This window comes from Fulmarus glacialis, unplaced genomic scaffold, assembly GCF_000690835.1.
Source record: "Fulmarus glacialis isolate BGI_N327 unplaced genomic scaffold, ASM69083v1 scaffold5451, whole genome shotgun sequence".
Taxonomy (NCBI): Eukaryota; Metazoa; Chordata; class Aves; order Procellariiformes; family Procellariidae; genus Fulmarus; species Fulmarus glacialis.
The window spans coordinates 4,187-18,299 of NW_009194583.1; the positions used below are offsets into that span (position 1 = coordinate 4,187).

Genomic DNA, 14,113 nt, shown 5'->3' on the forward strand with positions numbered 1-14,113 from the left:
CTAAGTTTCGCTCTGGATCTGGGAGCTTGTTTGGCTCTAACACAGCTTGGAAACTCCAGCCTACAAGTCTCTGTTCGCTAGACGTGGAAAAAAAAGTGCGTCAGGTTGCCCTGTGCGCTGGCACTGAACGCTTTCCCTCGGCTAGCCAGATGTGCGCAAGAGTCCCCAGTGCCAGGGAAGCAAACATTGTTTCTCCGTATTTCTGGCACAGTGGGACCAATTGTTGTGACAGCGCTACGTGTGCCCTTTACTAACCCCAGAGAATATGGGAAAAACACCGTCAGCAGAGGCAGGAGGTACAAAAGGGATGGATGCTCATGCACTGACCAAAGTTTGCATGCACTCTTCCTCCCACCAAAGGCACTTGCAATTTCATGAAATCATGTTTTCCATCTTTCTTTCATGTGGTCCCAGGACAAACCTTCTGTTGGTTTTCCACAGAAGCAGAATCTGGGCTCCCTGGATATGTTCACCACCAAGTTTATGGATGAACAAGTGGGTCACGGCATGTAGTCACCCAGTGCTCATCACATCAATTACCTGGGAAGCTAAAGAAACAGTGCTAAATGCCAGCGTGGTGAGGTCCTGGGCTTTGCTTGCTCCATGTTCTGGGGTGTCTGGAAAATCTCAGACATGAACACAGCTCTCTGGCAGCCTGCGCTCTGTGGAGGTGGGCACAGCCCTGCTCGGGAGCCTTTCTGGAAGGAAAAGGCTGTCTGCTCTGGAGGTTGGACAGTCCAACCCGGCTCTGAGCTGCCCAGGGCCGTGTCCGGTCGGGTTTTGAGTATCTCCAAGGATGGAGACTGCACAAGCCTCTCTGGGCAACCTGCCACCCTCACAGTGAATCAGTTTTTTCTTACGTAATTTCTTGTTTGTGCCCGTTGCCTCTATTTCTTTCACTGGGCACCACTGAGAGGAGTCTGGCTCCATCATATTTACCCTCCCTGGCCCCATCAGGATTTTGTACACATGGATGAGAACCCCTCAAGCCTTCTCCAGACGGACCGCCCCAGCTCTCCCAGCCGTGACGGCTCCCACTGGTGAAGGACTGTGTGCTTCACCCTTCCTGCCGCTGCCCTCCCTGCATCCACACCTCTCCCTGCATCAGGGACGTGAAGCCACTTAGACAATTTTCTCAGACAATAAATGGAGGAATTTAGTCTACTGTATGAGAACATCGACTTGACGGAGGCATCTGGACTGCTGTTAGCAGAGCCACTTAACTTCACAAGGAATAAAAGAAAAGGGAAGTTCACGGCATCTGCTTTGCATGAAGTTCTTGGAAGTTCCTTTGTTTTCACATGCAGGTCCCACAGGCTGTTCAAAGCTAGGACAGAGAGCCCGGTTTTTTCTATAGTAAACAGAAGAGATGACTCAAAATGTGTTGTAAACCAGAAATGACTCTGAAGATCAACAAGCGATGATATTTTAGAGTTAAGATGGGGAACCTGAGCAAGATCAGCTTTGAAAACAAAAGATAAAACCAAACTCCATTATCAGGCATTTAGCCCGCAAGTTTGTAACAGGTATTGCACCAAGAGCTAATCAGATCCTATCTCAAAATACGTCTGAGATAACAAAAGTTAGACTTTGAGGCTACAGAATATCCTGGAAACAAGTTGGAAGGAAACGCAAATCCACAACAATTTTTTTCAATTATTGTCAGGATTGCCAATTATTTCTATTGTACAGACAAACTGAGATACCTGCTTGCTCCTGTTGTACAACAGTTCTGCCAGGGTACTGTTCTTCATGACTCTTGGAGGCTTTAACCAGTAAGAGAGTTCCCTTTCACTGGGTCTTAGTAAATCCCTTGGAGAAAACATTTCAGAACACACTTGATATTTTAGCTTAGCTGCTATATTGCACTAGTATCCAAATGGCAGCAATAATGGTGTTTTAATTCTTTTTTTTTTTTGTAATACTCCTATCTCCAGTCTTCTATTTTTTCTCTTGTAAACGAACAGGAAAAAAGGAAAAAAATCATAGTGACAAGAGGATACAGCCCTCTCCCGGGCTGTGCCAGCACTGCTTACAAAGCACGGGCCCAAGCCACCTGCTTCATGGCTTTGCAGAGCACGGTTATTCTGCTACCGTCTGTGGTCTGGTATTTGTTACTAAAAAAGGAGCCCCAAAATACCTTGTTTAAATTTGGCTACGTTTCAAAAACTTGATAATTTCTGGAATTTCCATTTAAGTTTCAAGGAGCAGTGCTGGAAAAATGTTTTACAGAGGCATATTCCATTTCCTTCCAGACAAAATCAAGTAAGTGCTGGAACTACTAAAAAGAGGCATTTTTCTTCTAGCAAAAGCTTAGTCTCTGTACCATTGGATCAATCTAACTTCATGCAAATAAGACACAAACACCTACAGAAAATCTTTCAGATTAAAGTAGAGCATTTTCCCCACCAGTGATTGTGTAACCGGAGAGGAATGGGAAAGTTGTTACCAATATCTTGACCTCTAAAATTTTCCATAGTAAAAGCTATTAATGTATCAGTTTTATTTTACGTATGTGTGTGTAACAACAAACCAATACCCAGTAGCAGGTAAAACTGATGGCAGGTAAAAGGAACTGTGGTAGAGATGAGGAAGGAGTCACCGGGAGGGGAGTTTTTTCTCGTTGTTCCTTCCCAGCAGCTTTAAATTACCAACGTTTCCTCCACACCCGGACTTTTCCCACAACAAACTATTTCATTGCTGTAAAACTGAGCGGGTGTCTTATGATGTGTAATACATACATAATATTGTACTCTTGTAACAGAAAATAGGCTTGGCTAGAAAGCTCTATCGATTTTACGTTAAAGTCAGCAAAAAGAAGGGAGGAGGACAGCGGGAAACTGCGGCCAAGGCCCCAAGGCCTAGGAAATAACGAAGGTGACGGGATTCCTGCGGAGCAGCACGGATGGGCGACTGAAGATGCCAGGGCTGGCCCCGGCCGAGAGCCGGCCGATAACCCCAGAGGCTGCCGCTCCTTGTTTAATCGGGAGCTCGCAGATCGCTGGCAGCGGCGGGGCAGGTTTTTCTCTCGCTGCTCTGCCAACAAGGGTGTCTCAACTCTGAAGGTTCCCCATCCCAAATGGCAGAGAGATGAATCCCCAAGTCTCCTCAGACCCCTCTGGGCGATGCCACCATTGGCAGATCCCAGCCAAATAGGAGATAGCCTTCCCCAGCCCTGCGAACAGCTCTACCGTAAAAAAATAAATCATCTCCAAGCACTCTTTTGCTCTGAGCGCTGTGCTGCAATGACCACCCCCCTCCCAGGCTTTTTCTGTTTTACCTAAAGAACACTCGGCTCCACGCTTTGCACTGAGGGAAACAAATACGGAGAGTAGAACCTTCTCCTAGATTAGACGAAGAGCTCATCTTGCTGAAGTATTTTGCCCTCACTGTGTTTAACACACGTGACTACTGCACTGATTTATAAATCCTCTTTGCCACCAAACAGATCGTAATAGCCCCTTTAGTCCTATAGGACAACTATAGGAAATAGTCCTATAAAAATCACAATTTGTCTTTGAGGAAACTAAATTAATTAAATTAAGAAAGATGGGACTTCATGTCTCATGAAATACACTCTCGGGTGATACATCCGTCGCTTTCAAGCTTTAGAAAAATCTTTTTACTTTCAGAAAAAAAACATCTGAAAAATTAGGGTCTACTTTCAGAGCTCATCCTAAACAATTACCTTATTTCTGGACTCTAGTCTAACCGTCGGGTTTGTGACATCCCAGTTACCCAGCGTGTCTAAACAAGGTTCCATCCCATTCTCCTCCGCTGACCTCCAGGGGAACGGGCCGCCCTGCTCCCACCACGCTCCCGCCGCGGGCCAGCCGGGGCCACCGCCGCTTGCTAGAAACGCAGCTGGCACCCATTTTGCAGCTACATAAAGCCAGTACAATTCTTGCTTTATTCATGCAGTGTTAGTATGAGCTGGCACGCTCCAAAACCAAATTAAAAAAGCAAGTTAATCTGAATCTTGACATGCCGGCCACTGAGGTCTAAATCACTTTCTCCAGAGATAGAACAAAGGCTTTGGTTTATTGGCTACACGTTTCTAGTAAAACATTTAAACTCCATTTGCAAACACTAGCTCTATCACGGTATCAGGAGAGTCAAAGCTGGCCGTGCAGTACAACAAGCCACTGCACTTCCAGTGCCGTACAGCACATTTTTTATTGTGTTGTGCAATACCTTCTTTAGGATGCTTTTTGGTATTTTGGAGCTGAGCCTCACGCGATGGTCAGGTTCGTAAAGCACCTGTGATGCTCCTGCGGGTGCATAACGGAGACTCTGAGCCAGCCGGCTCAGCAGCCGGTGTCGGCTGCCTCCTGTGGACTGCCCAGGCGTGGGTTCCACCATGGGTTCCACAGCCAAAAACTTCCTGAAGTGGCAACCCAAACCAGCTCAGGGTGTGATCAGTAAAATGCTGGCTCATCTCCAGATTAAAAATCGCTCAGTTTGCTCACAAAATCAGACAAGCAAGACTTAAGCCAAAGGATTCCTAGTGCAGCTCCATCACAGTATATTTCGCGGAATTAGCTATGTATACGTGTGCGTTGTACTAAAATGCTTATTAGACAGGTTCACCTAGAGGAACGCACACAGAAATAAAAGCCAAGCAATACAGTATCACAGTTAGCTTCTCAGCTCTTCCCTAATGACAGATCCATAGCTATTAGGGCCAGAATGGGCAATTACAATCATTTTGTCTAACCTTTCATTAAGGAATTAGGGAATCCCAGAAGAGGCTGAGATCAGCCACTGTTCAGAAAGATTTAGAACAATTTGGGGGGGGAGGGAAGCAAGAACTGGCTTGCAATCTGCAAAGCAGATACCTATGCTGCAGACGCTTGTAGGTTCACTTGTGTCCTCCAACCTCAAAATATAAACTAGTGCCTTCAAAGCAGACAGTATGGGTTTCTCTACATCACTGTCTAAAATAATTTGCGTGCTGTACAAGTGAAAAATGGCACTAACTTCAGAGACTCACCAGTTTGGCTACGCTGTACCAAGCTCAGAACGTTACAGCAGAATATTTCTTACTAAATACTGAAGTCAAGACTCAAGTTGCATAATACATTTTTTTTCCCATTGAATTTCTTGATTAAAGCAACAACCATCCACAAACACAACTGCTTCCTTATAGCCCGGCTGTGCTGCCCTGGACCAAACTTCAAAGGAATGATCAGGTTTCAGCGCTTCGCGCTGTGATACTCACCGAGATGCGACATCAGGACAGCGTCCTTGCCTTTGTCCAGCGCATTGTAGATCACAGCTGCTGTTGCACCCCTTCTGGCTGCCACCTTAATTTTTTCAGCAAAACTGCAGTTGCCTCTTTCAATGAGTGCTATCCACGGTGGTTCTGTGATGGTGAACTGGGTATTTGCGTCGCAGGCTTGAAGATTAGCAGATTTAGGAATGCCCACAAGCCCCCGAGCACTAAGCAGAGGAGAATTTAATCCATACAGGCCACATTCGCACTGCTCGGACACAGACCTGTTGCTCGTGCTGTTGAAATAGAGTAAGCTTACAGAGGCACTCACAGGAAATGCCTCTGTAGTCTTGAATAGAATCCTAACAACCACCTGGAGGCAGAAAAAACTGAACTTACCCACTTGCTTCATTGCTTATTCATATAAGCACAAAATGTAGATGCCTACAGATATTTTCGGCTGTTGGTGGTTGTTGTTAGCCCACAGCCTGCTGATGAGTTTGAAATTTCAGTTCCAGCAGGAACTTGACACCACCCAGGTAAGTCCTCGAGGTGTCAGTGAGCTTATCTAGAATGGGGGCTGGGACGGGACACTAGTGACACACCTGCCTGTTGTGAAATAGAGATGCAGACTGAAGGACCTGCAAGTAACCTTCGGCCCTAACTTCCTGCTCCTTTTTCACAAAGCATCATTCTCCCCTCCTTCTCTCCCATTACTGCACAAATTGTAGCTTTGATGATGCTTCCTAAGAGACTGGTCAAGCCCCCTGCTCCTATTTCAACCTAATGTCACTTCAGAGGACCAGGTCATCTTTCACTCAGTGATGTAAGCCTAGGGTTCTCACTTCACAATGACTTTGTTAAAAAGGTCAAAAGTGGAGGAAGGAAAATACTAAAAAAAAAATTACCCATCTTACAGACTAAGATAACCAAGTCATTCCCCGCATTTCTCCTTTTGGATTCTTTCAGTCATCTACTCTGTCAGGTCCAGCTTGTTCTGGTGTTTATAATGAACTGATTTTAACATTGATTTATACCAATGCAAGAGATGTAGAATGACCTAAACTGATCACAGAAGCGAACTACAAGAAGGACACTGAGGTGCTGGAGCGTGTCCAGAGAAGGGCAACGAAGCTGGTGAAGGGCCTGGAGAACAAGTCTGATGAGGAGTGGCTGAGGGAACTGGGGCTGTTTAGCCTGGAGAAGAGGAGGCTGAGGGGAGACCTCATCGCGCTCTACAACTACCTGAAAGGAGGGTGTAGCGAGGTGGGGGTCGGTCTCTTCTCCCAAGTAACCAGCGATAGGACGAGAGGAAATGGCCTCAAGTTGCGCCAAGGGAGGATTAGACTGGACATTAGGAAAAACTTCTTTACTGAAAGAGTGGTCAGGCCTTGGAACAGGCTGCCCAGGGAAGTGGTGGAGTCACCATCCCTGGAGGTATTTAAAAGACGTGTAGATGAGGCGCTTAGGGACATGGTTTAGTGGGCATGGTGGTGTTGGGTTAACGGTTAGACTTGATGATCTTAGAGGTCTTTTCCAACCTTAATGATTCTATGATTCTATGATTCTATACCTCCTTCAGCCCATTTTCACACTCTAGCTCACTTTCAAGATTTACAGAGATGTCTGAATGATTATCACACAACTTTCCATTTCTGGATGTAGGCTCTACAGATTCTTTCTCTGAATTCAGTCAGTGTTGTATTCCATAACAATTACTAGTATCAACTCTTGTTTTCTTATATTAGAACAGAAAAATGAAAACCTTACTAATGTCAGAACACTGTAGTCCGTAATGAAAATAAAGGACTATTTGTAAAGTCATCAAGACCTTTTTCCCGTTTTTCTGCAAAAGTCATGCTGCGCACAATGTTGAAAGCCAAGAGAAGCTGCAATTGGTGGCATATATTTTGACAGAAGCTCGACCTAGTTCTCCTGTAAAGATTCTTTAAAAGAGTAAATGTGATTGTGGAGAAGATTCCTGGAAAACTGGAACAGCTTTCAGAAGTGAAAAGAAAATGGAAAGAAATGGAAAGAAATAATCCAAGACGTTTACATATATTAATTCATTTATTTATATTATACAGTTTTCAGTGTGGCACTAGTTCTACACCACATTAATTAAAATCTGATCTTACCTCTAAGATCAATGACTTATCAAGTTTTATACACTCAAAAGTACCATTAGCTACATACAGTTTACCTTCATCAGCTTTTCTTTGAAATTAATGCTGGAAACATAAGAAACATGCAAATGTAAGATTTGAGAGTACAGTTCTTTGGGTATGAATTCTACAGCTGGGGAATGTGCTCTGATAGTATTTTACTCTCAGCAATGGCAATACACAGCAGCAAGAAAGACGTAGGAGTAAAGATTCTGTATCTTGGTTTAACATGGCAAAATTAACATGTTTTGACAGACTCAGGATCAAAAATACTTTGGTTTTATACTTGTGTTAATAAACACCAAGTGAAATAAAACAGCAAGTAGTTTCTTTGCAGAGAGGACCTTCGCCCCAGTGCTACAGTGCTGGTTTGGCAGGGAGGAGGGAGGCAGAGTGGTGGAACCATATATTAACACTGCAACACTTCAGAGATTGAAGTCAGCATATTAAGTTCAGTATAACTTACGGAGATGGGGTAAGTGCCTCTCCAGAATGACCCAGAGTATTGAAACTCCATGTCTACCTCAGGCATTGAATATTCTCTAGCTACACGCATGCCAATGTTAGAAGCCTGCGCTTCTAACGTTGGCATTTCATTCTGCAAGAGTAAATACCTCTCCTTCCCAGCTTTTGCCATGAAAAATTTCAAACAATATTCTGTAAAATAAAATTACATATCTTACAGTCTCATATTATTAAAGCGCATATTATACATACTCCACACCATTCTGATATTTCTTTTAGAGTTAGGAAGTCCTAACATGGAGGATGAAATGATTAATGCTACATGTTTAAAGTGTAGTAAGCAGCACAATGAGGCAAACAGCCTCCCTATTGCATGGGTGGATGGAGTAGCTACAACAACTGAATAGAGTGGCTCTGTGACAGTGTTAGCCACATCAGGTCTTTTGTACAAAGATAATTACTTTAAAAATTGCTTCTAAAAATAATGGTTTCATTAAAATTAGACTTCGACCTGAAGTATATCTAAATAAAAAATACTGGCTGACACAGTCAGCATGGCTCAGTTTGGTACACGAAGTGCTGGTGCTAATCTCTCTCACTCTAGAGCAATGGCCTCTAATCTTCACATACCCATAAGCAACAAAATTACACAAATAACATATTGCAAGCAACACTGTGCTCTTCTTGGGTTGGTATGTTTTCATTTTGCCTTCTGTGGCAAGGTTACAATGTACTCTGACAAACACTGCTCTAGAACTAACACTATATGATCCATACAAAATATAAACATAAAATACATAATCACATTTAATTAACTTTTAGTCCCTGTGCAATTTAAATTAAACTTTTCTCATTAATACATTTTTAAACTGTAAACCACACTAGAGAGACAGAATAATTTATCAATTTCTTTAGAATGTTGAAGGCTTTTACTTTTTATCTGAAGTTGCCTATGAACTTGTACTATAATAAAGACTGTTAGTTTCTCCTTCAATTACCATTAATTGAAGTTAGGGTACAGAATTTAAGTACTTGAAGACAAAGTCCACTGTCCCCAGGGCAGACAAGTGAGCTACTAGTTGAAAGAGATACTCCCCAATTACCAACAGGCTGCTAAAACGCGCCTAGAAGTTTTAGAAGTTTTCCACAAAAGAATAAATCTGTTCCTATAAATTAACTGGGTGGGCTTTGGTCAATAATGGTACAATTTAATTGGCAAGCTTCCATAATGCAATCATTTCGTCTCAAAGAATTGAACTGAGACCAGCATTTCACACAGACAAGTGAAAACAGCAATGTGTTTTAGCTCCTGCTTGAGAATCATTTCCTAAGGATCCAGTTGTATAAATGATTTGAGGCTGTTTGACATGGGAGGAAAAAGTGGGACTTGGTTCTGAACTCAGCAGGAGCCAGCTGCTACTTAGTGTACAGGCAAAAAGTTGACAGAATTTCAGAGTCTCTTGCTCTTGTGGAAGTAGCAGTTTCTCACAGCTGCTGAGCTCCTTCATGGACTCAGAACACAGCTCTTACTAAAAAGAAAGAGGGTAGTGGTGATCAACAGAAAAAAAACCTAACGGTGTGACAAACTGTATATCTTGCCATGCTAAACACTCCTTAAAGACAGTTTTTCTCTTGCAAAGCTAGAAGCAAGTTCCGCTAAAAAAGTTTCTTTTTAAAAATGTTTCTTTTTTTTTTAATTAATAAATAAAATATGTTAAAAACCTTTCAGTGCTACACTTACTACCCAACGCTATATATACAAAAGCAGACATATAAAAACACAGCAGTTGACCTTGCTCAGGCAAAAAGAACTGAAAGTGGCTTCTTGGACCACCGAGTCCAGTCCCCGGTACTAAAGGCACTATGGTATTTAATCCCTTTCACAAACAGTAAGCTTCAAGCCTAAAGAGCAGTTAGGCTGCCCCTAGTACCTCCCACTAAAAGATCACTATAGAACATAACAGTTCTAGTCCCAAAAATTATTGTAATTTCCAGCCTAAATTTATATCACAGCCAGCTAATTCTTTTGCAAACATTGCCTTTAATATTGAGAAAGCCTGCCTCTCTTCTCAGTTCTCAGCCCGATATATACATTTCCTGTGTATGTATGTGCACAGGCAGAGAAAGAGAGATGACAATCATACTCCTTGGTATCCTATCAAAAGATACACTCACTGTATTGCCTATTCATCCTTCTTGAACATAAGTGACCAAGACATTGTGTAATCTGTTTCAAGACTGCCAAAAATAAAGGCAACAATCATCCTTCTCAGTTACATGGATGACCATTACAACTGTTTGTGTCTGCTAGTTCTAGAAAAGTGCAATGTGTAGAGGGTGTATTCAAGTTACAGCAATTTTATTTCCCTCTTTTTGAACAATATAAATTTGAAAAATAAGTTATTAAATTACACTGGATCCAGCACACCAGGTTCCACTGTCTTGTAGATTTTGCTCAGAAAAACTTCCACCTTATCATCACCCAGGTGACAGATGTCCAAGATGCAGACAACATGTTTGCCGTCTAGATCCATTGCTGCTTTTACAATTTCATCTAGAAGTTAAGAAAAGGTGTTTTAATAAACATACAGTAAAAAGGTATACTGAATTGACATTGTTTTCGATGCAGTAATGCGTATATGTTCAATCTTTCAGTGAAAAACCTCACTCTAACTATTAAATGCTGGCCTACTGAGATTTTTTTTTGGTAGAATTTTATTAGTAAATTCAATCACTAGAAATGACAGCATCAGAACTTAGATACGGAAAAGCTGAAATATGCATTACTTAACCATTAGTGATTCTCAGATTTCATAGTATTATTCAAGGAAAAGTAAAGATGTATTTAAACAAAATCAGGTCTGTCTATATAAACACGCAGGAAAACACGATGCTTACATAGCACTTTGCAGTATGATACACATTAACAGTGTTCATCATATTTGTTGTGAGGTGCCAGTAATTAGAAGCATAATCTGAAAGAAAATAATTCAACAGCAGGCAAATACTTCAGTTTATAGGCACTGTAGGTTGTGTTAAAGCAGCTGTTCAAAGTGCCGTCAGTGAAATGGATTGACTGATTCACAGTTATTCCACTCTATTTCAAAGCAGATCAAGCCAAATATTCACATGCCCAGCCACACATAGTGACTTCTATGTCAGTACAATTTTGCATCAACAAATAACTGCAAATACTATGTAGGTTACTTAGGAGTTTGTGGTTTGGATATTAAAATACCATCTTCAGAGTATGAGAACAGCTCCAGTAAAAACTGCCTTGAAAGTTCAGTATTACATCTATTTACTAAAGGTGGTCACATAGAACTCACGTATCTTTCACTGAAGAGGTGAACAATGTCTGACCTACAACAGAGACTTCTACAAGGATTAACGTTTGCATTGAAAGATAAAACAAGAAACAATAAATGAGTAACAGCAGTGAAAGCCAGTCTCACTTGAAAGTGGAAACATGTCACGAAGTCTTCCATTGCTAGTAGCCTTCTGCTGACATGCAGAGATGCAACTCATACAAGACAATAATGCATCATTTTGAGTGTCTTCCGGTTGAAATAAGTGGGGATCTTCAGGACAAAACAGTGGAAGAAATGCAACATCTATTGCTACATCGTGGTTTATACCTGTTGGAAAAAAATACTTAAGTTAGCAGAAAACTTCACCTTCAGCCCATTAGCAACTTCACGCACCATTTCTTTCTTTTTAAAAAACAAACTATTGCAGGCTGAACACTGATTTTTATTTGTCCATTAATTAATAACTTTGTCCATTTGTCTTTGTCCATTAATTAATAACTGACATCTAAAAATACATTTCAATATATATATGTATGTATATTTATACATAAGCACATTCAAATTGATATGATGTTATAACATACTATGATCTAAGGCTAACAATGCTGTTAGCTCAGAAAACATTAAACCAACATTGGAAGCCATTTCACACTCATTTTTAACTTCATCGCTGCTACAAGGGCAGAGAAATTCATTTTACCATCAGTGTATCTATGCAGTATCTATGTATCTGTGTATGCAGTGCAGTACTTGTGCTACTTTCATCTTCAATACTGTATTGTAAGTCCCAGGATTCTAATGACTGTAAATATTCAAACACCTTCTCTGCAAATCTCCCTTAGCAAATAATGGAAACTTTTCAATTATAGGAACTTGACACGAACATCATTAAGCTAGGCAATTTCCTTCTCCTTTTAAGAAGGAGACAACACAGGAAAACAAAATCAAACAGATTAATATCCCACAGCAATGCTAACAAACAGATACACATCAACTTGCATATTTATATTTTAACAAATAAAGATCAATCAACTTTTATTTTATCAAATAAAGATCAATCAACTGACGCTTTGTGCTAACCAGAAGCAGCAGAGAGCAGTTGATAAGCATGGCTAAAATAAAGCCCTTAATTTTCTAGCACGGAAGAAAGACACTTTAGGAGCAACAGTACTCAAAAAACAACTCAATGAGAATAAAGTTCAAAAGAAGCATTTATAGTCGTCCTTTTCCCTTTAAGAACACTAACTTGTTTCTCAGGAATACCTCTCCAGCAGGGAAGTCAGCTGACAATCAAGTGCAATTGGATACTTCACCTGATTATGTCAGACTGGTTGAACTAGTGAACAGGACCTACTTCTAATTGTAATAATCCATAGCTTAAGGACTACACGCATTCTTCAAATGATACACATAAACCTATACACAAAATTGCAATTATATGAAAAGTGATACCAGAAAGAAGATATTCAGTAATCTTATTTAAAGGTATTTTTAATGAGAATTACAGCTTTCTGGTAAAAAACTATCCTAAATCATGACTCTTAACAAAAATCTAAAATGTCAACCATTTTTTTTTAACTTCAAGAAATACTCAGAATCAACTAATTAGAGAAATCCATTCAGTTTCTGATGAACCTTCAAATCATTCTCAAGTTAACGTAGCAAAGAGCTAGGATCTTATACTGCTCTTGCTTAATCTTTCTTAGAAGCCGAGCTACCAAATACTTACCCAGGACTGTCACTTCGTAATACCCAAGGCCACTAGCACTTTTAAACTCATTGATATTTTTATCTGTTCTGGTTTCTTTTGGCTGGTGCACTGCTGCATGAAGGTTATACTGTTGCATAAGCAAGTCTTTGTGCACATAATCAAATTTACGTGGGATGCTTTCTGGGAAAATTGTGCTGTGATGTAAATATTTCATTAATTTGTCTTTCACTTGTGCCCACAGGTCACTCTGCCATGAATCACCAGTTCTTCTAGTCTCTTCAGTTTCAGGTATATCACTCATTCCTTCTCGGTCTATTATAAACATAGAAAATACTTAGTTGCTTATATGCTCATAGAATCATATCACTTCTCTGCTAGATGAGAAATATTTTTGTTAGAACATTTCAATTATGAAGACATGGCAGAACGTTCAAAACATAGAACACAATGAATTAAACTACAGTTGGAAAGTGAGTCAACTGGTAATCTTTGAGGCTAGACTTGTAGTACGAGTCCACCACGTGAAAAGGATCATCGTGGCTTGTTTTTGGAAAGCACGTAACTTGTTTAATGAACAGCCAGAAACCATGAAAACAAGTTTAAAATGGGTACAAGTGAAGGTAAACTTTTCTGTCCCTTGCACAATAACTATATGCTTACATTGAGGACTATGCTACATTTAAAATTTCTTGCTATAAGTCAGTGATAGCTCCATTCTTCTTTCCTATTACATGTAACTTGAGGATTGTTAATAGTAAAAGCTTATATAACCATCACTTCCAATTTTGAAGGCAAGCGTTAAACCCCACCTTTTGAGCTTATCAGAAAGCTCATTTCAAAATATTCCCAGTATAGCCTTGTATCTCTTTCATCTCCTGTGAAACAACTTCTCATCAAGTAGCCTTCTGAACTGGGTATATTATCCACCTCAACATTTCTCTATGAACATATGCTTTTTTACTTTACTTCTTTTTAGTGCCATAATTGCTATGATGGAGTATCAGGATGTTTCAAAATTAAGAAACCAGAATGTACACAGACAAACTTGATACAACATATGCAAGAACATTCAACAAGGGAAATAAGAGTTTTGCTGCATGGAATTAGACAACAAAGGACAGTGAATTCAAAGAAAATTGACACTGAAATCGAAAGCGTGCTCTGGATTGCATAAAGCAGTCTGCAGTATTTTTCTCACAGAACTGGAATTCATCATATAAGGTAAAGGGGCACATGAAAGCTGCTA

General features: G+C 40.6%; 1 protein-coding gene across 1 annotated transcript in view; it reads right to left on the reverse strand.

The window, feature by feature from the left end:
- Positions 1 to 5,195: 5,195 nt before the first annotated feature.
- Positions 5,196 to 14,113, reverse strand: part of LOC104084086 (chromosome unknown open reading frame, human CXorf57) — a 30,317-nt gene continuing 21,399 nt past the window's right edge. Inside the window, exons 13-16 of the mRNA XM_009587806.1 lie at positions 12,886 to 13,179; positions 11,301 to 11,483; positions 10,258 to 10,399; positions 5,196 to 5,511 (exon numbers count right to left, since the gene is read on the reverse strand). Of these exons, the coding sequence (XP_009586101.1) occupies positions 5,196 to 5,511; positions 10,258 to 10,399; positions 11,301 to 11,483; positions 12,886 to 13,179 (935 nt within the window). The remainder of the gene's footprint in view (positions 5,512 to 10,257; positions 10,400 to 11,300; positions 11,484 to 12,885; positions 13,180 to 14,113) is intronic.